The sequence below is a fragment of the Condylura cristata genome, unplaced genomic scaffold (assembly GCF_000260355.1).
Source record: "Condylura cristata isolate star-nosed mole 26May11 unplaced genomic scaffold, ConCri1.0 scaffold00002, whole genome shotgun sequence".
NCBI classification, from domain to species: Eukaryota; Metazoa; Chordata; class Mammalia; order Eulipotyphla; family Talpidae; genus Condylura; species Condylura cristata.
In genome coordinates this window covers 52297930-52324432 of record NW_004567103.1, presented here as the reverse complement: position 1 = coordinate 52324432, position 26503 = coordinate 52297930, and the positions used below count along the sequence as shown (strand labels likewise).

The window sequence follows — 26503 nt, the reverse complement described above, 5'->3', positions numbered from 1 at the left end:
GTATTCTTTGCCTAGATTGATGAGACATGAAAAATAATAAGGAAAGAGATGTAAGATGTGAACGAGAGAGGTCAACAAAGCAAGTATTTAATCAGATGAATGCTAATTTTCAGGGAAGGAAGGGGATTAATGAACCTTGTAACTAAACAGACTCCTCTAGATTCTAATTGTTAGTATCTTTGAAAGTAAGATTTGCCACAGATAAGTAAAATAGGAAAAGTTGAGGCAGAAAAAGTTGACTTTCTGGAGACTGATCGAATAATATTGTTCCTTTGCATAAAAAATTATGAGGTGGGCCCTCCCTTGTGGCGCAGCAGGTTAAAGCACAGCATAAGAAGTTTAATCCACTTCTGCATGAGTTCGATTCCTGCCTGCCCTAGAGGAGATCCACATGGCGAGGCAGACCTCTTCTGACCCACCCGCTGCCCCCCTCAGTAGTGTACTTCATCAATCTGCCTGTTCTGCTCCCCACTCTGTCTTTGGTGAATTCTCTCACCCTCTGCATCTCTGGCCTGTACCCCAGTTCTATATGAATAAATAAATAAATCTTTAAAAAAAATGATGAGGTGATTTGCTATGGATGGTGCAGCATTTGATGACGCAAAAATTAAGAACTAGAGAATCTTTTCCTTGGTCTATCTGGAAAATATTAATATCAAGGAAATATTAGTGACAAAGGCAATCCCAGTTACTGACAGTATTCATTTTCTTCAATACATTTTCAGCACTACAAAAGAGCTTCTAGCTTTTAATAGGTGATTGCAGCTGCTTAAGTTTAAATTTTTACTAATTATTTAAAAAGAAAACAATTCTACTCATCTCTGCTTTAGTAAAAATGTATGTGCCTAACTTTCTCAGCATCCTAACATGTTTTGAAGATTATATAAATTCAAAATTTGAATAGTTTTTCTTTTCTAGGGTGAATGAAAATGAAGTGAAAATGTTATAGCAGCTCACTATTTAGAGAAATTGGCAAGGCAGACTTAAATGTTTAGCTGATATTGACAATTATTTTCTCTAAAATTATCCTTTATGTCATGATGCATAGAAGAAAAACATTTTACTAGTTCAGTTTAAATAAAGCCATCAGGAAATTATGACTGATTTTATGTTTACTTGAAAATCCTTTCTGTTTAGGCACTTCTTTTGTAGACATGATCTCAGCCTCTTTTGGAGTTCCTCTCTATCCCATACAAATCCACTGGATTTGTGCATCTGAAAGTTGAAGCATCCCTGGCACTATCAAAAAATGCAAATTTCCAGACTTTCTTTTTGACCTACCAAATAGGAATCTCCTCTTTTATAAGATCCACATGGCAATTGTGAATGATTCTCCTGCAGAAACACTGATTAAAACCATTCTTTGCCATGATTTTGTCTAATTTATTATTTAAGGAATCTCATATTTTCTTTCTCGTAATTACATGTACCTTCAAGTTGCTCAAGCCATGTCCACCTTGCCTGCTAGCCCTCTCTACTTGGATGATTAAAAGACACCTCAGACTTAACATGAACAAAGACAATTCCTTCCTCATAGCATACTTTTTTCTTACCAGGTTTTTCCATCTGGATAAATGTCTTACCCTCTATGAAAGTTGCTTTAACAGCAACTCTCTCCCCTCCAATGTTTCAAACAATGAGAAATCAACATGGCCAAAATCTATGAACCACTATTTTTTTGTTTTTCCACCAACAATATTTAATCAACAAGCCATAGTAGCTCCCCCTATATAATACCCCAAATGTGTTTAATTCTCTTTATCTCTATTGCCTCTATATAGACTAAGCTGTAGTCACTCCTTCCCTCTTACATTACAAAATGACTTTGTAAAATTACCAAATGACTTGGATGATTGGTGAAATTGAGGGGGGAAAGTAGGAAAGAGTCATTTGAGTTGGGACTTAACCAGAAGACTGCAGCCTCATGAACTTAATCCTCTAAAGGCTCTAAAGTGCTTTCCTTGCTTTTACCCTAACTAAACTAGCTGCAGACATCAGCCTTGATGTCTTTAAAAATGTTGACAGATCAGGTTCATGTAGCTCTCACCCCAAAGTTGCCACTGCAGACAGAATAAACACCACACTCTGCAGTGTGGCTTTGCTGACTAGGCCCCTGTCTCTGCATCCCTGAATCTTGCCATTCCAATCCCATTCTCATTGTGGTTCAATTTGTCTGCCTCTGGCCTTTTAATTCCTCTAACTTGCTAAGCTGATCCCTTTTTGGGTCATTTTCACTAGTGTTGTTTTATTTTGCTTGAAATGCTTTGGATTGTGTTCATGAGGCTGGAGTCTCCTGGTTAAATCCCAAATCGAACAACTCTTTTCTACTCTCCCCACTCAAATTCACCAACCATCCAAGTCATTCAGTGCTACATCCACCTTTGATGCTTTCCTCACACCATTTATTCTTTTGGAAGTCACCTTTCTCAGTGCTACATCCACCTTTGATGCTCTCCTCACACCATTTATTCTTTAGGAAGTCACCTTTCTCAGGTATTCCTCTCTTGGCTTATTTGTTGTCTGTCTTCCACTTTTTGCCTTTCTCCAGTCTCTCACCCCTAATCCTAGAAAGTCAGTTCCTGAAAAAAAGAGACTTTGTTTTTCTTCTGAATCTTCAAGTCTAGGATAGTGTTTGTATTTTGAAGGGCACTCAATAGATATTTGCTGAATGGGTACATTATTCTACCAAATATGAGTAGTGTATAAGAGAGAACCGAGAGTCACCCAATATTTCTGGTTTTCAGAGACTTCATATGTAAAATAGGGATAATGTTACTTATATTTCCTAGGCTGGATACTAAACAAGATCATTTCTCTTGTTTACTTTTAGTTTTAAGACCTGCATTTGCAGCCAGGACTTGACTTTTAATTTTTAAGGATAATGCTTTGCTATGTTCAGAATTTGTCAGAATATTTTAAATTTTAGACTTTAAAAATGTTCTTCCTTTTCACCTCTAAGCTAATCTATAAAAATACCAGCTCATACCATTTTCTATCCTGAATGATAGAGGAGAGCATTTCTAAAGTTAACTCTGCCATGCATTCTTCCAATTGCATCCTGCCCCACATTCTCAGGATCCTTCAGTAACCTTATTTGTCAATCTTTAATATTCTCTCACCTATAACTCTTTCTTGGCAACTGAAAAATATTTTAAAAAGGAAAAATGAAAACAAACCAATAATGCTGTTCTTTACCATATGCAGCCTTTCAAGATAGCTCTTTTCTTTTCTTTTATTACCAAGATTCTAGCAGGAGAGTGCCTGACTCACTTCCTGTTTCTGAAGTCACGTCAATTGGGTAATGTGACCAATATCTGATCCAAGTAATCCCACTGTGTGGCAAACCAATATATTCACTTATTTATATTCAGTATACTTTGTGTTTCCATAGTATCTGACACATTTTCTTGAATTTTCCTTTAATTTCTAATAGGGCAGAGTCAGTAAAAGTCTTGGAAGGTGTAGAGCTATTATCCACCAAAAGTGTCTCACGTCCTGAAAACTTTTTCATTGTTCTGTAGTTTGACCAGGCAGAAAACCAAAATGTAGTTACTAAGCCTTGAAAGTAGGTTTTACATATAAACTAATATATACTTTTGCACATTTCAATATTCATCAATTGTTCTAGGAATTTAGCTATTATTTAAATTGAAAAATGATTCCCTTGTTTAGTTTGAACCTTAACTGAGAGCTGTCCACTATTTCAGAAAGTTGCATCTTTAATGCAACAGGTCTTGTTTATATGTATGCTGGGTCATATAAAGCACAACTGTTATCAGTGCATATTTGCTGTTATCACAATTACACTAATTTTAAGTATACATAGTGTTACTATAAGTATATATAATATACATGTCTACCTGTATGCTTGTGTTTATATTTATTAAAACATACAGTATATATATATTCAATCCTCATATTGAAATGAAAATATAAAAAGCTAATAATAATATTGTTTAATATTAAATTTATTAGGTAAATATTAGCTTCCTCATTATAACCAGAAACAACATGTGATAGTTTCATTATATAATTTAATTTCAAAATGCTCGAAGCATTAATATATATTTAATTAAATCTTTTATTATTAAATATATTTTTGTATTAATCATAGCAGCTATATATTTGTGAAATTACATGTAAAATGTTTATGCTTTCTTTAATAATAGTAAAAAAAAGCACTATATTTGTTATTAACAGGGATTGGATATAATGGGGCTGGGACCCAACACTTTATAGTTCCGTGCGTCAAGTGACTTTCTCTCTAATTATCATGAACTCCCCACACCTTCTACCTGAAAATCTTCTGGTGATCAGGAACTCACATCTCCCCTTTTACCTGCTACTATTAAAGATTTATCAGAGAGTACCCTATTTGCTCATCTGCTCTCTCTCCTTCCATCCTGCAGGCTCCTAGACAATGGTTTTCTGTAAACCTAAGGTCTAGAAGAATATGAACACATGCTAGTTTCTCAATAGAGATAAATAGAATGAGTGAATCTCCCACAGTTCTGTGAAGCCCCAGTTTGAGAAACATTACAGTAGAGGACATCTCATTAGAGTTACCATTAACTTAATAATTTAATGATTTGTTATGAATTTAAGGGTAAGAATCCAATATATATATTTTTTTGTTTAATGTTCATATGATGAAGAATGATATATTTTTACTCAAATATAAAATCTATTACTCTGGCAGTATTTTTTTTCTTTTTTGGTCAGAAAAAAGAAAAGCTGTAATATTCTTATTACATATTATGCATTTCTGGAAAGATTTTAAATATCACTATGCACTGAAAATCTGATTATAATTGTACAAGATAGTTTTTATATAAAAGGAGCATCTTCATTGCCATTCTTGAACCATGTATGAAATAGTCAAATCCACTGTTGGCCTGTTACCTTTTCACAGCAAATCCAGTCAAACATCTGATCTTCTAATGTTCCCTCCAACACCACTCTTTCAACTCCCTACCACAAACCTATGGTTCTTCATTTGTAACAATAATGCTGTTCAAGTACTTTCATTCTTTCCCATTTTTTCTTTAGTTCTAGGATACCTGTAGTAACTAGGTAATCTAAAAATCACTAGAAGATAATAGATAACCCAGAAATATTTATTGAATGAATAATTCAGCTATTTCTGGATTAATGTGGTACCACACAAGATTTTTATTTATTTACTTATATTTTATATCATTACTTATTATTAACAGTGCTTGCTTCTTCTCTCAGATATAGTACCTATATAATTTCCTCCCCCAATTCACGCATGCACCTTCGTCCTCATCCTCTGTGCTCTCCCCTCCCTTGTTCCAACACCTCTCCCTCCCATACCCCAGCCAGATGTCTATGACTTATGGTTGTCTGTTTATTTCTGGTTTGTTTTGTTGCTTTTCTTGTTATTATTTTTTCCCTTGTTGTCTTATTCGGTTCCCCTATATTCCGCCTATAAGTGAAACCATCTGATAATTTTCTTTTTCCTTCTGACTCATTTCACTGAGCATAATTCCTTCTAGCTTTATCCTTGTTGCTGCAGATGACATTAATTTACATTATTGATTGCTGCATAATATTCCATGTATATGTATATATACCACATTTTCTTGATCCAGTTGTCTATTTTTGGGTATTTGGGTTGTTTCCTGATTTTATCTATTGGAAATAGTGCTGCAATAAACATATGGGTACAGGTATTCTTTTTAATCAATGTTTTTGAGTCCTATGGGTAGATCCCTAGGAGGGGGATTGCTGTGTGATATGGTAGCTTCGTTTTTAGAAGTCTGTGGAACCTCCATACAGCTTAACATGCAAGATTTTAATAGAAGAATTCATTACGTAACAGTGACTTTATCCAAGGAGATAGGGAGTATAAGAGAAGTAACCATTGATGAACAATTAATGCCCCAGGCACTTGGTTATTCTTTTCATATGTGCATTTATTTTTAAAAAACGTAGGAATTTCCTTCAACCACTATATATAAAAAAATCAGTCTTAAATGAGCTTCTTGCTTAAGTACAACAAAAAAGTGATACCAAGAGGAATCAAACCCAGGTCTGTTTGACTCCAAAGTCAGGATCTTATAAGAGAAAGCATGGAGTAACCCATGATATTACATAAGAGTAAAGAACTGACACTGGTTCTCTGAGGGAAACTTCATCCTGTCCTTTTTCTACTTACAGCTACATAAGAATGTCAAATTAAGAAATGGACAGAAGAACTTACCAGACACTTCTCCAAAGTGGAAATGCAAATGACCAACAAGCATATGAAAATTTTCAACATTCATTATAATCAGGGAAATTCAAATCAAACCCACAATGAGATACCACCATACACCTTATAGAATGGTGCATATCAAAAACTAGCAACAACAAATGTTGGTGAAGAGGTGGTGAAAAGTAACTCTTATTTTGCTGGTGGGAGTGCAAACTGGTACAATGGTACTGATACTATGCAAAGCTGTATGGAGGTTCCTCAGACTACTAAAATGGTGCTACTGTAAGACACAGCAATCCCACTCCCAGGGATCTTTCCATAGGACTCAAGAAATATATTAATTCAAAAAGATACCTGCATCCCTATGTTTACTGCAGCACTATTTATAATAGGTAAGACCTGGAAACAACCCAAATACCCCAAAGTAGACAAGTGGGTCAAGAAAATGTGGTATGTAGACACAATGGAATACTATACAACAATCAAAAAGATACTAATGCCATTCTTAGCAACAGGAATGGAATTATGCTCAGTGAAATAAGTCAGAAGGAAAAAGAAAATTATCAGATGGTTTCACTTACAGGAGGAATATAGGGGAACCAAATAAGGCATTGATACAAAACACAACACAACAAAAGTAAACAAAATAAACAGCTAACTATAAGCCATCCTGTAGGGGTATTGGAGGGAGAGTGGTTAAAGTGAGGGAGGGGGAACACAGGGGACTGAGCTGACGGTGCATGGGTGAATTGTGGAAGTTAATTTTATGGGGACTACACTCAATGGGGAGGAAGTAAACATTGTATAAAATTAACAATGATGTAAAATACATACAAATAAATTTAATTAAAAAAATCCAGATACCAATTTCCCCCTTACTTCATCATATGTTTAATATAAATCACTACAGTTTTTTAAATTTCATTTTGACTTCATCTTGAAGTTCTGTCTGAAATGGTGATTATCTTGATTATATATTTAATGAATTTTATTATTTCTAAGCTAATAGCTTAGATATAGCAACTGAAATTAAACTAATCAAGTATTGCATACTAGAAAGTCTACCTTAATGGCTAAAATCAGCATATTCAATTATTCACTGGTTTGATAGTCTAATTAAATATTTAAAGTAAATCAACTTTCCCTAGCAATGTCATTTGCCTTATTTATTTCACTAAGCTCAAATTAAATTTGCTGTTAGTGTACACATATTGAAATTGAAGAAAGTGAGGTTTTACTCATTTAGCAATAAGAAGTTCTTTGGCGTAATTACAAAATTCACTCACTTTAAGAAATGTATAAAGATAAATAGGGGTAATATAGTATGTTGCACTCCTAGTCTTTTAGTTAAATACTTAACAGTACTGAACATTAAAAGCTCAACAAATCTCAAAGCAGCTGCTTCTTTCTCAGTATTTTGCTAAGTATTTTGCTTAGTATTTCATCTCATTAGTTTTTTTAATTTAAAAAATAACTTAGGAGAGAAAGGTATTAACATCCTGACAGGTAAGGAGTCACTCTTGAGGCTCTGTGTAAGGTTTGTAGTCTCCAGAAAGAATGAACTATTTCCACTGCCCTGATCTTCACAGACCTACAGTTTGACAGGTGCATTCTGTTGGGGAGAATTTACTTTTAGAAAATTATTTGTTCCCCTGGGCAGAGGAGGATTCTCTTGTCTTGAAACCTTAATTTGTCACAGAGCAACTACCTCCAGAGGGCATTTTTGATATTTGATCTCTTGAAAACAGTAATAAAAAGCTACTAAGAAACAGAGGAATTTTTAGGTAGAAAAGGACATAAAGTTTTTAAAATTTTAACACACTGAATTTATCTTTCTCAATTTACTCTCTTAGAACCTCTTTGATACCTCCCGTAAATCTTTCCATAATTGAATCCAAAACTTACTATAAAAACTAGTGCAATTAAATGGGGGGGGGGATTTTAGCTAAATTTTTTCTTGAAACCCTTTGATGATGTGATTATATTTATAAACTGTTTGAAAATGCACTACATTTTCCAAATCTTAAGAGATATTAGAACACACAAAAAGTATTTTCTAATGTAAATATTATTTAACAGGAAGAGATCTGAACAAGACTTTTATATATGCCTCTTCACAAAATTTGAAAAAAAAGAACATGTCCCTGATGTCTTAATCCATAATTTTGAGTAAAAAGAGAGATATTTTTGTTCTTGACAGATTTATACCTATGAAGTTAATATGTAGACATGTGCTATGGGCTATGGATCACTCACTTAGAAGTTTGTTGGTTAAAAGATGAATAGTCTTTAGTTATCTCCTAGCAAAAACAGAAATAACTGCATTATTTGCAATTACAAGTGAGTTCATTTCACACTGTAGTATTTCCAATTGAAATTGCATTTCAACTATGAGATATTCCAGAACCTTGCAAAGCAAACACCTTTCTTCTGCATTTAAAACAGATCAGCTTGTACAATTGTAATCTTTCAGAAGATAAAATTCTTAAGCAGCTCTTACCTCATCAGAACCAGATCCAAAAATCAGCAAGTCAAAAGGAATTGCTGCAACCATGTCAATCAGGAACCAGCCTTTGAAGTAGTGTATTGCTATTTTGGCCGGATCACTTACCACTTCTTCATTCTGATTTACATATGTTGTTCTGAAGTTTATTAGAATATCTATGATAAACATAATGTCCACAATCAAGTCTACCACATTCAAAGGGCTACAAGAATAGCCACATTCTCGTCTTTTCTGTTCTTCTCTGTCATTGAGGAGAAAGGCAGCAGAGTAAGGGGTGAATATAGCCGTGTATATAACCAAAAGCAGAATAAGCCAATCCCAGACTGCCTTGAAAGGACTGTAGTGCAATATCGTAAACTTGTTGATGCGTGGCGTCTGCAGTTTATATTCTGGCAGAACATCTGCTCCTAAAGAGAGAACCTGGATAATAGAAAAAAATCATACACTACATAAAAATATCATTGATTAGTCTCTAAACCTATAGAAACTGTAAGGTAATTATATAGAGGAAATCACGTAAAGCCTCACTTTTACATGGCAAACCGATCCTATATCTATAAAGTTCATTCAGGCCATCCTTTCCCCCTTACATCACTATATCACAAATCTGACCCTAGAAAAATTCATTAGTATTTCATGGTAAATATGATTTTCACTTAAATAATTATGAAGATACCAAGGAATGGTTTCTGGTTTCTTTGGGACAGGGAAATAAAAATACATAAGTGTTTTTAGAAAAATCATGAAATCAGATTGATGCACGAGTAATTTAAATTTGCAACCTAAGAGAGGATTGGTTGTGATGAATAGAAGCAATCTAGCTTGGATCCATGGTCATATTTAATTTACATATATTTAATTTATAATTAAGCTTTGATAAATTAAATCCAACTCATTCAAATCTCTAATTAAAAATTCCTCACCTGCAATCTGTTTTTAGCATTTGAAAAAAATTCACATGAGATTAAAATAAACACAAAGGAATCTTTTTCTTAAATGACGGAAAGACTATTCCATATTGTGGGGCAAATATACTTTCACCTGAATGGTAGAAAGTAATATTCAGGGTATTGACTTGAATAGTTGCAAGATTCTTAGCCACCAAACAGTATTTTAAGTCTAAGATTTATTCTATCTAAAAAGGTATAAGGAAATCTAGCTCACATTTTGGTCTTAGTTTGTTTAAAAAACTTGAATTCTGATGCTCATAAGTAGGAAAACTCATGAGTTTGTGATTTTAGCCAAGTTTCATTTAAAAAAAAAAGGTTAAAATAGAAGGATTATGTAAATATCCTGGAAATGTAGTTAGCCTTAAAATATAGCTTAAAAGAAATTTTAAAAAAATTGATGACTCCATGAATGACACATGGAGGCTCTTTGTGAATTAGGTTACACTCTTGTCTTATGGATAGCCTACATGTACGTGATGGCTTGATTTCAAGGTCAGTTTCACTAAGTAAATTTCTGAAGTTTAGAAACTTCTAAACAAAGCATTAAGAGTTTTGCAGCATGGAACTCAGGCAATCCCCCATTGGTTAGTCAGAGTGTTATTTCTGCATTCTTAGTATTTCTATCCACCTAGGTTCTAACTTGATTATAGCTATAAATTCTCAGACAAATTTCAATTTTAAATCTCATTTCCATTGTCATTTCATGCCTTTTTTTTTTCCATAATGAGTTACCACTCCTATTTTAAAAAGAACTTGAGAAGTTAAATTAGAACCCCAAATGAGGTACACATGATTTTTAAATTTAACATAAGAGTTCAGTTAAAATAGGCAAAGCTGTTTTTAGGTAACAGGCAAACTGATTTAATTAGTTTTGAAAAAAAAATGATAAAGACCCTAATCATTTTTTGCAGCCACAGTAAATTTTAAGGAATAAACAGGATTTTGTTTTAAGCTATTATGATAAATGCCAAGAGTGGTCAGCAAAAGACACATTTGGAAAATAATGTGATTTAAATATTTATGAAATACTGAAACCCTCAGAATCCAAGATCTGTATATCTATACCTTTAATTTTATCACTCAGACTACTCCATATGTACAAAGTCATATTCAAAACCTTATTGTGGCTCTCAAAATCATCTAAACTGTGAATCTATTTTTCAAATTCTTTGTCCCATTAGATTCTCCATGCACTCAGTGTGTTCTGGAAAACATGACTAAATTTTTGAGCAGCTGAGATCTTCCCAATTCCCTATATTCATAAATTCCTCTGATTAAAAAAGTGTAAATCCACAGAAAATCCCCAAAAAAGTCATTTTAAAAGACAGTTTGCTACCTGCGTAGGTGTCATGCGTTTGATACAAACCACCTACATGGGGCAATTTGAATATTTGTGTGAGTGGAAGTAAGTTAGAATGCATGCATCATTCTGTGGATTTGCCCCTGAGAAATCCAAATGGGATGAAACTCTTCCCAGCCCACATATCTAGACATTCACTTAACATTTAGATCACTATCATGCCGAAAGCTGGAGGCTGAAAAATTGGGATGACTCTGTCCCTGACATCATGAGATTTATGGTCAGTTGGGACAAACAGGCAAGAAAATGGCACCCTGTGAAGTCTGCTGCACCCATCTCCTGGGTTTGCTGTGACACTGATGTGGACTTTGTTTCAGCTAGAGCAAAAGAGTGTACTTGTGTTACAGGGCACCCCAGTGTGAACTGGGCCACCTGTCTGTGGGGCTTAACCCGTGTGCCTAAAATTCATTTGTAGTCAGGCACACACAAGAGTCAATAATGGGTTTATTTACAAAAGGGGAAAAGAAAAGGAAACAACCCAGAGAAAGAGAGAGGGATACAAAGTAACTGTAATATCTTACCAGCTTGGCTGACTTGGAGCTCTGGTAACTAACTGAAAGCCCCGAGTCACGCCGACCCTAGAGCCGATTCCCGAGTGAGAAAGAGCCATAGCAAATGGCGCCCTATTTATCCCTCAAAGTCCCAGAATGTCTGCTTAGCTCCGCCCTTGGGTCCTCGCAGTTCTCTCCCTGGTACTGCTGGGAGTTGTAGTTTCCAATTACTGGAGCAGGGGGTGGAGTCCATGGAACTCTGTAGAGTTCCTTTAGGACATCCTTCCCCTTACCACTTGTACTGAAACTTTAAATAGGGTTTAGAAAAAAATGCAGTGGGGTTATGTGGAAATTGGAAAGGGAATTTTTTTTTTTAAGATTTATTTATTTATGCATACAGAACTGGAGTATGGGCCAGAAGTGCAGGGGTGGTGAGAGGATTCATCAGAGACAGAGTGGGGAGCAGAACAGGCCAACTGATGAAGTTGAGGGGAGCAGCGGTCGGTCAGGAGAGGTCTGCTGTGCCATGTGGATCACCTCTGGGGTGGGGATTGAACTCATGCTGAAGTGACTTTAGCTTCTTAGTGCTGTGCTTTAACGTGCTGTGCCATCAGGGAGGGCCCTGGAGAGGGAACTTTTACCGTAGAAAGATCAGAATGAACAAAGGTAATCAGGAGGCAGCAATAGTGTGCTGTCTGTTGAGGACTTGTAAGCTGCTGTATATTATTGACAGATAAAACACAAGGGAAGTAGAGATAAAACACAAAGATGACAGTAGAAAGGTATAGTATCAGGTTTAGAGGATGTAATATAAGTAACATGACAGGGATCCTGTTTTCTCATTTAGGTTAGGGTTTCTGAATGCAGATTTCTTTTATAGAGCAAGATACTGCAGAACCCCAATGATGATTTAGAGCATTCCCATTCATACTTGTATGTAAAAAAACAGAAGTAGTTTAAAATTGCTTAGACCTCTTGATACATTGTGATTTGAATTATGTACTGCCCCTCCCCCCCAAATATGTGGAGGCCCTAGTCCCTGGTACCTTATTAAGAAATACAGTCTTTGTGTATGTAATCAAGTAAAGATGAATTCATAGTAAGTGGGTTCTGATGCACCATTGGTGTCCTTATAAGAAGAAGGGAATCTGGGAACAAAACCACAAAGATACACCAAGGAATGCTATGTGACAACGGAGGCGGATGCAGTTACAAGCCAAGGAAGATCAGAACCTAGAATAAAAGAACAGATTCTCCCTCAGTGCTTCCAGAAGGATCCCAACATTGCCAAAACTTTAATTTTGAACTCCTAGCCCCCATCATTGTGAGAGGATATACTTCCACTGTTTTAAGCCACCCACTTTGCGATATTTTGTTACGCCATCCCTAGAAAACTAATATAAAGATGAAAGATGAGAATAACAAAATATTGAACACTGAATTCTAGCTATCATCCTCAATTTAAATATGACAGATTTAGAATTCAAAATGATTAATATTGATTATGATATGTGTTTTGAGATTCTATTCCAATCTCAAGCCTTTTTTTTTTTTTAATAAAAGTATGGTGTTAAGATAGCATTCTAAACTTCAAAGATTTTATTACAGTTTTAGGATAATCATATTACATTTTAATCTTAATTTACATTTTGATTCTACACATTTAGATGGCCAATTTAAAAGGAATTACTTGATACTCTATAAACATTTTTGTTTACTTGAAATCTAGTTTATCTTGGGTTTTATTGAATTCTATATTAAGCGACTGTCTAATCAAATTATCTCTGGAACTCAGAAAGGCAGTTCATTTATAATATTCTAACATACCTATTGATACCAAACGATTATAGTTGGGTTTGTTCAATTATGGAGTGTGTTTTGACAATGCATTTGCAGTAACTGGTATGGTACCAAGGGTATGTACAGATTCTTTTGATGCCTGAATGAATATCGCTCTCTAATATTGATTACTCAATTGTCTCATTAATTTTACTAGCCAATTGACTTCAAAAACTTTTATCTATACAGCATGATTTATAATGAGGTGTCATAAATTCAAATCGAGGCATAGGCACGGACAACTCGCATAAGACACCACTCTGTTATTAGTGATTATTTTAGTGAGCCAGAAGATTTTATTGATTTAAGTTATCACCATGTGAGAGATGGGCTTACCTGTCCAAACCAAAAAATGGAGGTAGAGGTTTTTGAGTACAACAGGAAGTGAAACTTTACATCTGTTCTGCAGGGCAGGTGTCTGTGAATTGGCAGGCGCACTAATACACATTCATATTCAGTTTACATACCCTGCCCCGTTTCTCACTGGCTGAGTACCAAAGGGCCTAAAATCTTACCAGACATCACCTAAATTCCTTTCCAACTAGTAATATGCATTACCAACTAGTAATATGCATTAAAACTCTTTTTGTTTCTTTTAGAGTCATCTGGCCTGATTTATGGTATCTCAGTAAAACTTTGGTTTGGTTTTAAAATTCCACCCCCTGCTGGTGCAGCAGGTTAAAGCACAGCACTAAGAAGCTAAAGCCACTTCAGTATGAGTTGCAGGTCCCGGAGGTGACCCACATGGCAAGACAGACGTCTCCTGACCTGTTGCCGCTCCCCTCAGCAGTGTACTTCATCAGTTGGCCTGTTCTGCTCCCCACTCTGTCTCTGGTGAATCCTTTCACTGCCCCTGCAAATCCGACCTGTACCCCAGTTCTGTATGCATAAATAAATAAATCTTCAAAAAAAATCTATTTTACTCAGAAATATCACATATACAGGAGACTGAATTCCTTCAGTGATCACAATTGCAGTTAGCTGTTGGAAGGGCAAGGGACAGTACTTTTCCACTTTACTTGAAGACAGAAAACTGAGAAAGCAGTATTTATTTTCAAAAGAAAATAATTTCATTTTTTTTTCAAGTATAATTCATGGTTCTTTGATAATATTCCATTCTGTGTTGTTGGCCTGAAAATTGTCAAATGTTACTAGGCAGGGAAGTCAAGATGACAAAGAATAGTTTTGAAAAAAAAAGCATCTGTCCACAGAATGGAGGAGAAATCAGAGAGGTATAGGGTCTGAGACTTAAGAGTTCAACTGAGGCCTTGATATACAGAAAAATAGATAAGTGAAGAGAAATCAGAAAAGCCTGCATTGGGTACCAAATGGCAAAACCAGAGTAGAGAGACATATTTAAGAATTAAATCCATCTCAGAAAAAAGAGTGAAGAAATAGTTATGTCTGGATAGCTACAGTACTGACTCATCTCAGAGTCAATCAGGACAAGACAAAGCTCTGAAAGCTCAACCAAATTTGGAATAAAGAAAGAGTCTTGAGCTTTACATTTGTAGAAGACCTGGGTTTGAATTACAGATATAACTTTTTAAAAAGATTTATTTATTTATGCCTACAGAGCTGGGATACAGGCCAGAGCTGCAGGGGCAGTGAGAGGATTCACCAGAGGCCGAGTGGGGAGCAGAACAGGCCAACAATGAAGTATACGGCTGAGGGGAGCAGTGAGTAGGTGAGGAGAGGTCTGCCTCACCATGTGGATCACCTCTAGGGTAGGGATCGAACTAATGCTGAAGTGGCTTTAGTTTCTTAGTGCTGTGCTTTAAACCTCTCAGCCACCAGCAAGGGCCTGAATTACAGATATAATTTTTCTGGTTAAGTCATTTCATTTTTCTGGACGCCAGATTCTTTCTCATATGTGCAACGAGGCTAGTAATTTTGCCCAAATCACTTATGTATACAGAGCTACTGCATCATATAATTTCTATAAACTTAGCTGAGAAATGGGAAATATTTACATAAAATGGTACCATTTGTTCAGAGTTTCAGGGTTAGAGGTTAGACACTGATTAAAAACCAAATTACCTATATCCAAAACACTTATGAGCCAATTGGAGAAGGTGGAACACTCACAAAAAAAATTGATTATATTTAGGAATTGGTTTAGTAATCTATTCCTTGTAATAAAATTAAAAAAAAAAGTGGCTTAAAACAAGTTATTTAATTATTCAAGATTCTATGGATCAGAAAAATAGGAAACCCTTGAATAAGCCACTCTTATGCTTCACACAAAGTCAAGTGGGGTTGTTCATTGATATTTGGTCAGAGGCTGAGCTAGTATAGAAAATCCAGGAAGCTTTCCATAACATAAGTCTAGGAGCACGGTGAAGATAATTAAGAGGCTGTGTTCACAATGAGGCTACAACAACTGGTTCACTCTCTATAGATCTACATGTTTGTAGAAAAAGATATAATAGAACTCTATAATACAGATATTCATATTTTATAAAAACTACAATTTTTACTTAAAACATGGATAGGACTTGAATGATTGAAAAGAAAAAGGTTCTTATAGAGTCTGTTACAGTTTTTTAAGAGAGCCAAATTCTCCCACACATTTGAGAGATAACATACTTCAGAGAAATAAAATATGATTAATTGGACTATTATAAGGATTTTTTTTTAAGAAAGAAAGAGGGGGAGTGGGGCATCTTACTGTATAAAAAAGGGAAACTCCATAGTCTCCAGAGAGATACTTCTATTTTCTTTTTCTTCAGACTACCAATTAAATTTACAGTTTTATTACAGCCTAAATCATGGTTTTCTTTACCAAATGCAGGTTTTTTTTTTCTTACTAGTACATTGCTATTTGTTTAACCTCTAACAGTTAAGTATTATATAAAGCCCAAATCTATATATGAAACAGCACTATTTATTCAATGAAGATCTACTGTGAAAATTTTGTGTGAGAATACCAGGATTAATAACTACTCTTCTCTTTTGAAAAGTGCAATAGGGAACGATTAAGCCTTCCAAAAGATTATACAGTACTTTTGGCAGCTGTTAAAAGCCATGTTGAGGTGTTGGTAGCGACTGCTCATCTGTTATTTATCTTTTACTCAGGACTTGCAGTTAACTAATAGGCTAGCTGTATTTTTATCTATCACAAAGAGTAGTCAGTAACAAAATGAATCAGATATATTAAACAGCATCAGGAAAGATTTAAACTCCCTTGGCTTTTCAGCATATGATTAAATTTAGAAACACAGCAAAACCTGAGTATTTACCTTGAAGCATAGCCCACTGATGATTACCAAGCTACTTAAATTAAGAGATTTTCACAGTGAAGCCTATTTGTCACACAGAAAGTTTTTTAAGTAAATAAAATATTAAAATCAGGTGGTAGAATCACAACACATTCGGTATTCCAGGCTTAGATTAAAGTAGATATTTAGCTGTGTGTGTGTGTGTGTGTGTTGTGTATGTGTACTGAGTCAGGATGACTATGATTTTGTAAAAATCAGATTCATCCAGATCCAGCTAAATGTCAGGTTTAGTATTTTATATGTGCTTTACTAATACTATATACAAGCTATTATGCCCAAAACCTGCTTAAAATGGGTATGAATCACAGATAGAAAAGAAATAGGTTAGATAATGTTTTCAATATTTATTAATAATTACTGATCATAAACTCCTAACTTCTGTGTCAGTGACCCACAGGACAATGGCCCTAACTTTTGTGTCCTGGTCCCTGTGCCACATGAGGAGAACGTGGTGTCACCTTAGTATGATGGAGTTGATACCAGCTGTTCACTGGCCTAATGTCCGCTTTCTTGTCTCTTCTGTCCTGTTTCCTTTCCATGGAAACTGTACATGTGTGCTCTTATCTCTTTATTTTTGTTTTAAATTTCATCTAATTTAAGAAAAAGTGTCATTCAAGCAAAGGAGCACTTAGCACACTAGATCAAAAGTAAGTCTTTCACAATAAGCACGGATGACTGAGATTTAGAGATGGGAGAGGGAAATAAAATGTTTGGCGAGGGCAATTTGAGATAGAGATGAAGGAGCCAATAGGAGGAGGTGCCTGACAGGTAGGCAGTCTGAGAGCGTGTTCCACAGGGACCTGGACCTCGAGATGACATAGTGCACAGGCAGTGGCTAAAGTTTTGGAAAGTGTATTCATTTATCGAATGTAAAGAGAAAGGGACTAAACTGGCAATACCTAATATGTGGGATGTAGAAAAAAAAGCATAGCCAGTATTTTTGAAGCTTAGCACAATACCTGCATATAGTTGGTAAGGAACTAAAATAGTTGTTGAATGGGCATGCTTGTAGCTTAGGAAAAGAAACAATGAGGGAATGCCAAGGCAAACAAATTCATGAGAGAAAAGATTATGATAAAGACAGTTGCTGTGTACCAAAATGGGTTATTCTTCTTTCCATGGAGCAGTTGTTTTGAGAATGTATCTTCCTAGGCAATAAACTACATACCTCAGCTCCATTTACAATTAGAGGTGGCCATGTGTTCAGAGTATAAATCACTAAAACTTTCAAGAAGCTTTAGTATATCTTTCTTTGTGCTCTCTCTTTCCACCAGATAAAGTCAATTATAATAATTGACTTAAATCCTGATGGTCAATGGCATGGAAAAGCTTCCAAATATAAGACATCTGGGTCACCATATTACCAAGACCAGGGAAATTACTCATTGGTCAGGAATACCAGCTTCTGCTCTTGCTTGAACAAGAAATAATATACAGTACTGGAATAAGCCATAGTAACCTAGAGGTTTATTAGTTCCAGTAGCTAGCATGGCCAAATTAATACTTGAGCCTTTGATAAGACAGAGACCATAAACAGGCATGAGAGAACAAGCCCATAACTCATCCCATTTTTTCCATTGCCCCCACTTGAGATTTAGTGTAATAAAATCACATAATTACTAACAAAGATAATATGTCAATGTGTGAAAGATCAATAAAGCCACATCTAAGTCCAGCAAAATCACATGAACCAGTTCATCCATTTGAAGCCTTTAAGAGCAGGATGAATAAGGGTAAAGAAACACAAAGAAAAGATATGGTTATGTTCACTTTTTCGCAGTGAGGTCCTTTCTGCCCAGATATCTCCATAATGACTCCTACTAAATGAGAACAGGGATGTTCCTTTGGAAAAGGAGGTGCTTTCTCCAACACCTTCTTTAGGTAGAAGAAAACAACTCACTGAAGTCTCTGCTACTGCAGATACCTGCGAAAGGAGCTTCAGTGCCTTCTTCAATGTCATGTATAAGCTTATTATGTTCTTTTTATAAAATTTGCAGTCAATGCTATTTCTTATGGGAAGAGGATAGTCAACACTAAATGTGTTTTGGGTTAGTTACCAGGTCTAGTATTGAATTATGTCATTCAAATGGCTCAACATCTGCTTGCAATACATATATTCATCTTTGTTTTAGAAAGAAGGAAAGAACTTAGAAAGTTAAAAAATATGTCTAACATCTCAGAGCCAGTGAGCCAGTGATTATTTCATCAACCATAACATTATCTAAATCTATTGAGTGCTTATAGTTTACTGAAGTTTTAATGTGCTTTATCCCATTTGCAGATCACAACTTTACAGTGTAGGTGCTTACTGTGAGTTGAACTGTGTCTCCCAAAGATATTAAGTCCTCCTCTGCCAAACTTTATTTGGCCATTGTGTGACTGGATTTGGAAACAGTACTTGTGGATATTATTAAGTTAAGATGTAGCCATACAGGATTGTGGTAGGCCCTGACCCAATGGAACTGATATCCTTATAAGAGGAGTAGAAGAGGGCCCTCCCTGGTGGCCAGCGGGTTAAAACACAGCAGTACAAAGCTAGACACAGCTACTTCAGGAGTTCGATCCCTGCCCCGGAGGTGACCCGCATGGCATGGCAGACCTCTACTGCCTCACCCGCTGTCCCCCTCAGCATGGCCTGTACTCTAGTTCTGTATGCACAAATAAATAAATATTTTAGGAAAAAAAAGAAGAATAGAAGAGATATAGACACATAGAACAGTGTCATGCGAACACAGAGACTGTGATGAGAGTGTATGTGTTCATCTTCAGACTGAGAAACATCAAAAAGTGCCAGCCACATCAGAAACTAAAAGAAGGTACTGGAGAGTATGTCCCTGACACTAACATTTACCACATAGGCAATTGTGAACTAAGTAAGATAACAAAATTATTTAAAATTCCATAGTTGGGGCCCTCCCTGGTGGTGCAGCCAGTTAAAGCACAGCACTAAGAAGCTAATGCTACTTCAGCATGAGTTCAATTCCCAGCCAGGGAGGTGACCCACATGGTGCAGCAGACCTCTCCTGGCCCTCACCACTCCCCTCAGCAGTGTACTTTTGTCAATCAACCTGTTCTGTTCCCCACTCTGTCTCTGGTGAATCCTCTCAACACTCCTGCACCTCTGGTCTATACCGCAGTTCTGTATGCATAAATAAATCTTTAAAAAAAATTCCATAGTTGGCTCTCACTGGTGGCGCAGCGGGTTAAAGCACAGCACTAAGAAGCTTACGCCACTTCCGCATGAGTTCGATCCCCGCCTGCCCCAGAGGTGACATGGCATGGAAGACCTCTTCTGACCCGCCCGCTGCTCTCCTCAGCAGTATACTTCGTGGATCTGCCTGTTCTGCTCCCCACTCTGTCCCTGGTGAATCCTCTCACCCTCCGCATCTCTGGCCTGTACTCCAGTTCTGTATGAATAAGTAAATAAATCTTTAAAAAAAAATTCCATAGTTAATCCCTGTGTCATCATAAATCCACAACAAATAAGCATTACTAGTATAAGTTTAGGTGTATTTAACTTGTGCTGCTCAAAATTAAATTATAAATAACATTCGATCCCAGTTTTGACTGAATACAGTTATCTATTCCAACCATTGAGCACATCAATTATGCAAAAGTAGAGATGACAGAAGACAGATGGTTAAGTCTCTTGATGATGTGGGTTTTCTTGATATCATCTTTGTTAGTGAACACCTTAGTTATGCTATATTGACCAAGAATCATGTGTAAAGTGGTAATTTAGAGAATCAATTTTTTTTTTTTTAAAGCCCTCAAACACTTTGAAGGGACCCATGTTTCCTCTGAAAAGCACATGGTCTGGAACCAGAGAGCATTTAGCCTGTATGGTTGGAAAGTCCATCATAAAGAGAATTAAACTTCTAATGCATAGTTAAGAAACATTATTTTCAACATCTCTGCAGATTATTATTATTATACATTAATTCTCTATTTTGATGCAAGTATTAAGGTAGTATTTATTTAATGACTCAGTAGTTATGAAGTCCCTGTTTATTGAAAATACTTTAGTATTCTTTCCAAGGATGCTGTAGATATGATGTATGTAACAAAGTTACATAATTTCCAAGAGCCTATAATTTTATTATTTTTCTTATCTCACCAGTTACATTACTCAGTTACATTAAATTAGTGTGATTTTATGTGTTTGCATCATATACAGGGCCAAGGATGAGTGTATCTAAGAAAAGAAATCCATAAAAATTCCAGGATAATGGAAAAATGTTAACATGTGTATGTTTGTGAACACATATATCATTATCTACCGTGGGATATTATCATGTGGTTTTATATACTCCTTGAAATTATCTACAATAATTTATAACATATATAGAGCTATTTATTTCTTGGACAGTAAGTGTTCATTATCATCACCAGATTATCAGGGACACCTATGATCCATAAGCCATTTAAGACATGAAGTTTTATGGGTATGTGAAATCCCTGATCACAAACACATTTAACAATCAAATGAGAGAGAGAGTGAAGATGGGGGGGGGGTGAGGAAAAAGAGGAGTGGTCCTCTTTGACATGATAGACAATCTGTTTAAAATTACAGTGAAATCAGGGATGACATCAAGCACAGGTGGGCTGTTTTCTCCTCTACTGACAGAGACTTTCTGAGTGTTTACAAAGTGAACATTTATCAGGAATGTTTTTTTTTTTTTTTAATAATTTAGCTTTAAGGACTGTTACTCATTCCTCATAGATTTCCAATTGAGAAATGTCTTCCTGTTAAGGATTGACTATATTCAGTTACTAGACACCCTAGCATGATATTCCCATCAAATTTATGGTCAAAGAATCTTCATTTGTCAGGCCATGTCAGATGATTAAGAGTCAGCTGAGTCTGTAAAACCTGAATTTAATTGCAGGAATCCCCTCAAGTAATTTACTATAGGAATAAGTGCTAAAGGCCACTTTTAGCCTCCTGAACTTGTTGTTTTTGGAGGTTTGACAATCTTCACTTGGGATCCAGAAGAGCACTGAGTAGAAAATAGCAGTATGTCTGACTCAATATAACCACAGGAAGGAAAACAAGGTGTCTTCCAGAGAATCAGGTGTTAAATAGTCCATGCTATTTAATTCTTCTAAATTGAAATGTTTAATATAATTCAAACTTCAGTTAGGAGGGAATTATAAATTTCATCATGGAATTTTTTACTAGGTTCTAAACTGTTTGACAGTCTTAATCATGTTTGCTGTTTGTTCCCCATGCCACATCTCATTTTGCCAACATATTTATTAATTACTCAATACATTTTTTCCATTCAATAAACTGTGATCTAAGTTGTCAAAGATACTTAAGAATGATGATAATTATGTGACAAATTAATTTTTTTTAATTCAAAGGGACTAATGAAACAGTCTTGTGAGCTCTTAGAAATAACTCCTGAGGGCCCTCCCAGATGGTGCAAGGGGTTAAAACACAGCACTATGAAGCAGCTGCTTCACCACAAGCTTGCGGTGACCCACATGATGTGGCAGACCTTTCTTCACCTGCCCACTGCTCCTCTCAGCAGTGTACTTCGTTGACCTCCCTGTTCTGCTCCCCACTCTGTGTTGTGAATCCTCTCACCACTCTTGCACCTCTGACTGTACCCCATTTCTGTATGAATAAATAATCTTAAAAAAAAAAAGAAGTCCTGAATATGGTATGGATAACCTGATGACTAAAAATCTCAACCTGTCTTCCATGTTAAAATAATAAGAAAAAATAAACAGTAGCAAAATTAGAAAAAAAAATAGAAGAGTTCTATATTTAAAAAAAAATCACTGAACAAGCCTGTACAATAAGCAATGGAAAATATTAGTCTTTAATTATGATGTGTTATCTATTCTATCAAGGGAGAAAAAATATTTTACTGGAAACCATGATACATCTTGGAATTAAGCAGGAATTAATTCCATCATAGTCAAAAAAGAGATCTAATCAAGGGCTAACAATGTCAAAATACCTTAAAAAAAAAGATTTATTTGGCCCTCCCTGGTGGCGCAGCGGGTTAAAGCACAGCGCTGAGAAGCTTAAGCCACTTCCGCATGAGTTCTAGCCCTGCCTGCCCCGGAGGTGACCACATGGCGTGGCAGACCTCTCCTGCCCGCCCGCTGCTCCCCTTAGCAGTGTACTTCGTCGATCTGCCTGTTCTGCTCCCCACTCTGTCTCTGGTGAAGCCTCTCACCCTCCGCATCTCTGGCCTGTACCCCAGTTCTGTATGAATAAATAAATAAATCTTTAAAAAAAAGATTTATTTTATTTATTTATGCATACAAGAACTGAGGTATAGAGAGTGAGAGGATTCACCACAGACAGAGTGGGGAGCAGAACAGGCAGATTGGTTGAAATGCACTGCTGAGGGGAGCAGTGGGTCAGACAGGAGAAGTCTGCTGCTCCATGTGGATCACCTCCCTGGCCAGTAATGGAGTTCATGCCAAAGTGGCTAGTGGCAGCTAAATAATGCTAATACTTAACCCCAGAGCTACCAGAGAGGTCCTAGGTAACTTTGAAAACCAATTACCTGTCAAAATTTCTCTTTCAAAGCCATGCAGAGGAATCTTTAGGTCTTTTAAGGAGATCATTTAAAAAGCTTTAATGCTTAATGAATATGAAACAATATGAATCATCTAAAATACATGAAAAGAAAGAAATGGTTTTCATCTTATTTAGAAGACCTTAAGAAGCATAATTTTGTACCGGATTCATTTATTGTGTATCACCTTGCAGGGATATCTTCCTGGGAGGTAATTTCTCTTGATTCCAAATGGTCCCTAATTTTATTTTGACTTTTTTGTACATCATATTTCAGTAGAAATTTAAAAAAAAAAAAAGCCTAAGATGTTTGGCTCTGTCCTGTTTCCTGGGAGTGGAGGAAGGCATGAATCTGATAATGCCAATCTAAAAAGTATTATGCACTGCACAGGACAGATGAAAATCAAGTCAGTTTATGCCTTCTGATGACAAGTATCACTATCTCTATAATGTAGCCTAATAAATGATAATAATATGATTATGTCCCATTTCAATTTTCTTGATTTTTTTATCTTGTGGCTTTTATCTGTTATTGAGATAAAATATGCAACTTTTTTCAAAGATGGCTAAAAATTGTTACATTTGCTCTCTTCTCAGAAATACATAAGAGCAAAAAAAAAGTATTGCTTCCTTTCAGACTTTCTATTAATTTTTCATGATAAACAAAAACAATGTCCTTTTATATAACTCATTTAATAAGTAAACCTGTTACTAATTTTGCCTTACTGATAAATTTATTTAATCCTTTTATACAGGGAATCATCAGTGGTCTCCATTTTATATTGGAATCTAAATCAGTTGTTCATAGATTCTTGGACTCCATAGTTGGTAAAATTGAAAAGAAATGGGTTACATTAAGGGCTAACCAAATTTTTATTTAATTAGTTATTATTGTTAGGAAAAGCAGCTACCCCCATTACCATAATTTCATAGAAGTATGTTAATCAGGAGGGACATACTCAGGAGTAAAAGGAAATCATTTTAAATGAGTAAATCCAGCTTGTGTATACCTTACATCTTATACTGTTTCATCCTTCTCATTTTGTTGTGTATAATAGTTTGCCACCATCAAACACTGCTCTGCAGACCTGGTTTGGGAAAACTGTCAACAAATTAATCCATTTATAGAATACATGAGTTGAGTTTAGTGACCTCTAGAATTTTTCTAACCCTAACTTATTCTAAGTTTCACTTAATACAATTTGCATTTTTACTACAAATTACTAGTCAAGAGTGGCTACCAGTTGATGATATTGAATCTAAGCTGGATCTTGAAAGGGAAATTTTCCAATATACAAATGTAATATTTTGAAGCCTAAGTACGTATCCTCTACTGGAGGCAACCTGCACGGTAATACAGATAGATCACTGTATTCTAAGATTTCTGCCCAAATGTCCTTTACATTTAATTCAACTATCCCAGAGTGAGAGCTGCTTCAGATCAGTCATTTTGGTCTCAAGGTTACTATTTTGTACAGAGATAATTCCATGAGTTATACTGAATAATAGCACTATGTTTTGTATTCTTGTTGAAGGTGACTACTTGTTCAGGTGACTACATCTAAAATATTTTATATATGTGGACAGGACCTGACTAAGCCTTATGTTTTAATATTGAAGATCTACTAAAAATCTACTATCATGCAACTGTGCATCCTGCCATCCAGCCCTGTGTCTCTTTGTCCCATTTTGTTTTTCTCTATGCATTTGTAAGTAGCTTTGGATCCAGAGGCGGCACCCATTTCCCAGGATAATAAACTGGCCACCATTCAATGATTTTTCAAATCCATTTTCAATATTTATTTTTATAGAGTGTTTCTTTGCACTTGAATCAACCTTTGTAGGCAATCATAATTTACCCAGTGTTGCACAAAATCAAAATTAGCATCTCATTAATGTATTGCCTATCTCTGCTTAAATGAACATGTCTATTTTTTTTGCCATTATATGCTCAGTAGTTAGAGGCTAAACTCATAACTGTGTTGAAAATGAATACTGTAGATATATTAGAATACATAGATATGAAGGTATAATGAGTATATAAATATATGCACATATATATCATGTCGGTAAGTCGGCTGGTGTCTGAAAATAGCAAGAGAGAGGTACTACATCTTAAATGTGCTAGGAAACTCTTGTTTGCCAATACTGAAACTCAGAAAATATCAGAAACACATTTCTGAGCTTTACTATATATGTTGTAGATTAGGAGTGATTAGTTCTCCAGCAAAGGAAGTGGTAGCTCAGGTTGCCACCTTGACTAGTATTACTTCACTGGTAACTCTATTTCTTTCTTCATTTACTGAGAACTTATAATAAATTTTAAGTGATTACTCTTAGGTGAATCACTTAAAATATTTCAAATGGCCAGTAAATTTTTGAATAGTTAAATAGGACATTCACATTCTAACAATTGTTGTGGAATGAAGAAAGTTAATTTTAATATATTCTTTTATTATTGTTTTGTAAAATTGGGTTTTAGGCCAGAGTGGTGAGAAGATTCACCTGAGACGGAATAAGGAACAGAACTGGTGGAGCTACTGAAATACACTGCTGAGGGACAGGAGAGGTCTGCTGGTTCATATGTGGGTCAGCTTCCTGGCTGGTGATCAAATCCAGCCAGTAGTAGTGATGGTGCTGAGACTTAACCACTATGCCACCAGGGAGGCCTGATTTTAATATATTAAACATGAAGGAGAGCAACAGTGAATGATTCTAAAGGGAAAAGAATTGCTTACAAGAGATGTGTTGCTTTATCATCATTTTCTTGTGTCTGATCTTGAGAACAAAGGGTACCTTATCAGAACCAGGATGTTATTTCCAAATAAAGTGTTAATCTTTAAGATGGGTTTACGTTTCTTCATGTAACAGTGTGAATCTTAGTTTTGGGAATTCACATGATATTAAAAGAAAAACCTGGGCCCTCTCTGGTGGCACAGCAGGTTAAAGAGCAGCACTGCAAGCGAACCCCAGCCGTTTCAGTGTATATTCACTCCCCAGCCGTTTCAGTGTGAATTCACTCCCGGGACTTCCAGCTGTGAATCCTACATGGCATAGCAGATCTCTCCTGTCTAATCCAGTGCTTTCCTCAGTGGTGTACTTAGTCAGCCTGCCTGTTCTGCTCCCCACTCTGTCTCTGGTGAATATTCTCATTGTCCCTGTTCCTCTGGCCTGTACCCTAGTCCTATATGCATAAATAAAATAAATCTTTAAAAAAAAAGAAAAAACATACAGCCTGAAGGATCCCACACTGACTGAAGACTGGAAAGTTATGCTAATTGGTTGTCTTCAGTGAACTGTTTAGTCAGCAGAAGT

The 26503-nt window shown here is 35.8% G+C and overlaps 1 protein-coding gene across 1 annotated transcript in view; it reads right to left on the bottom strand.

The window, feature by feature from the left end:
* LOC101631397 (potassium voltage-gated channel subfamily H member 7) overlaps window positions 1-26503 on the bottom strand; it is a 137321-nt gene that overhangs the window by 58239 nt on the left and 52579 nt on the right. The window contains exon 5 of the mRNA XM_012728517.1: window positions 8721-9146. Coding sequence (XP_012583971.1) covers window positions 8721-9146 — 426 coding nt within the window. The remainder of the gene's footprint in view (window positions 1-8720; window positions 9147-26503) is intronic.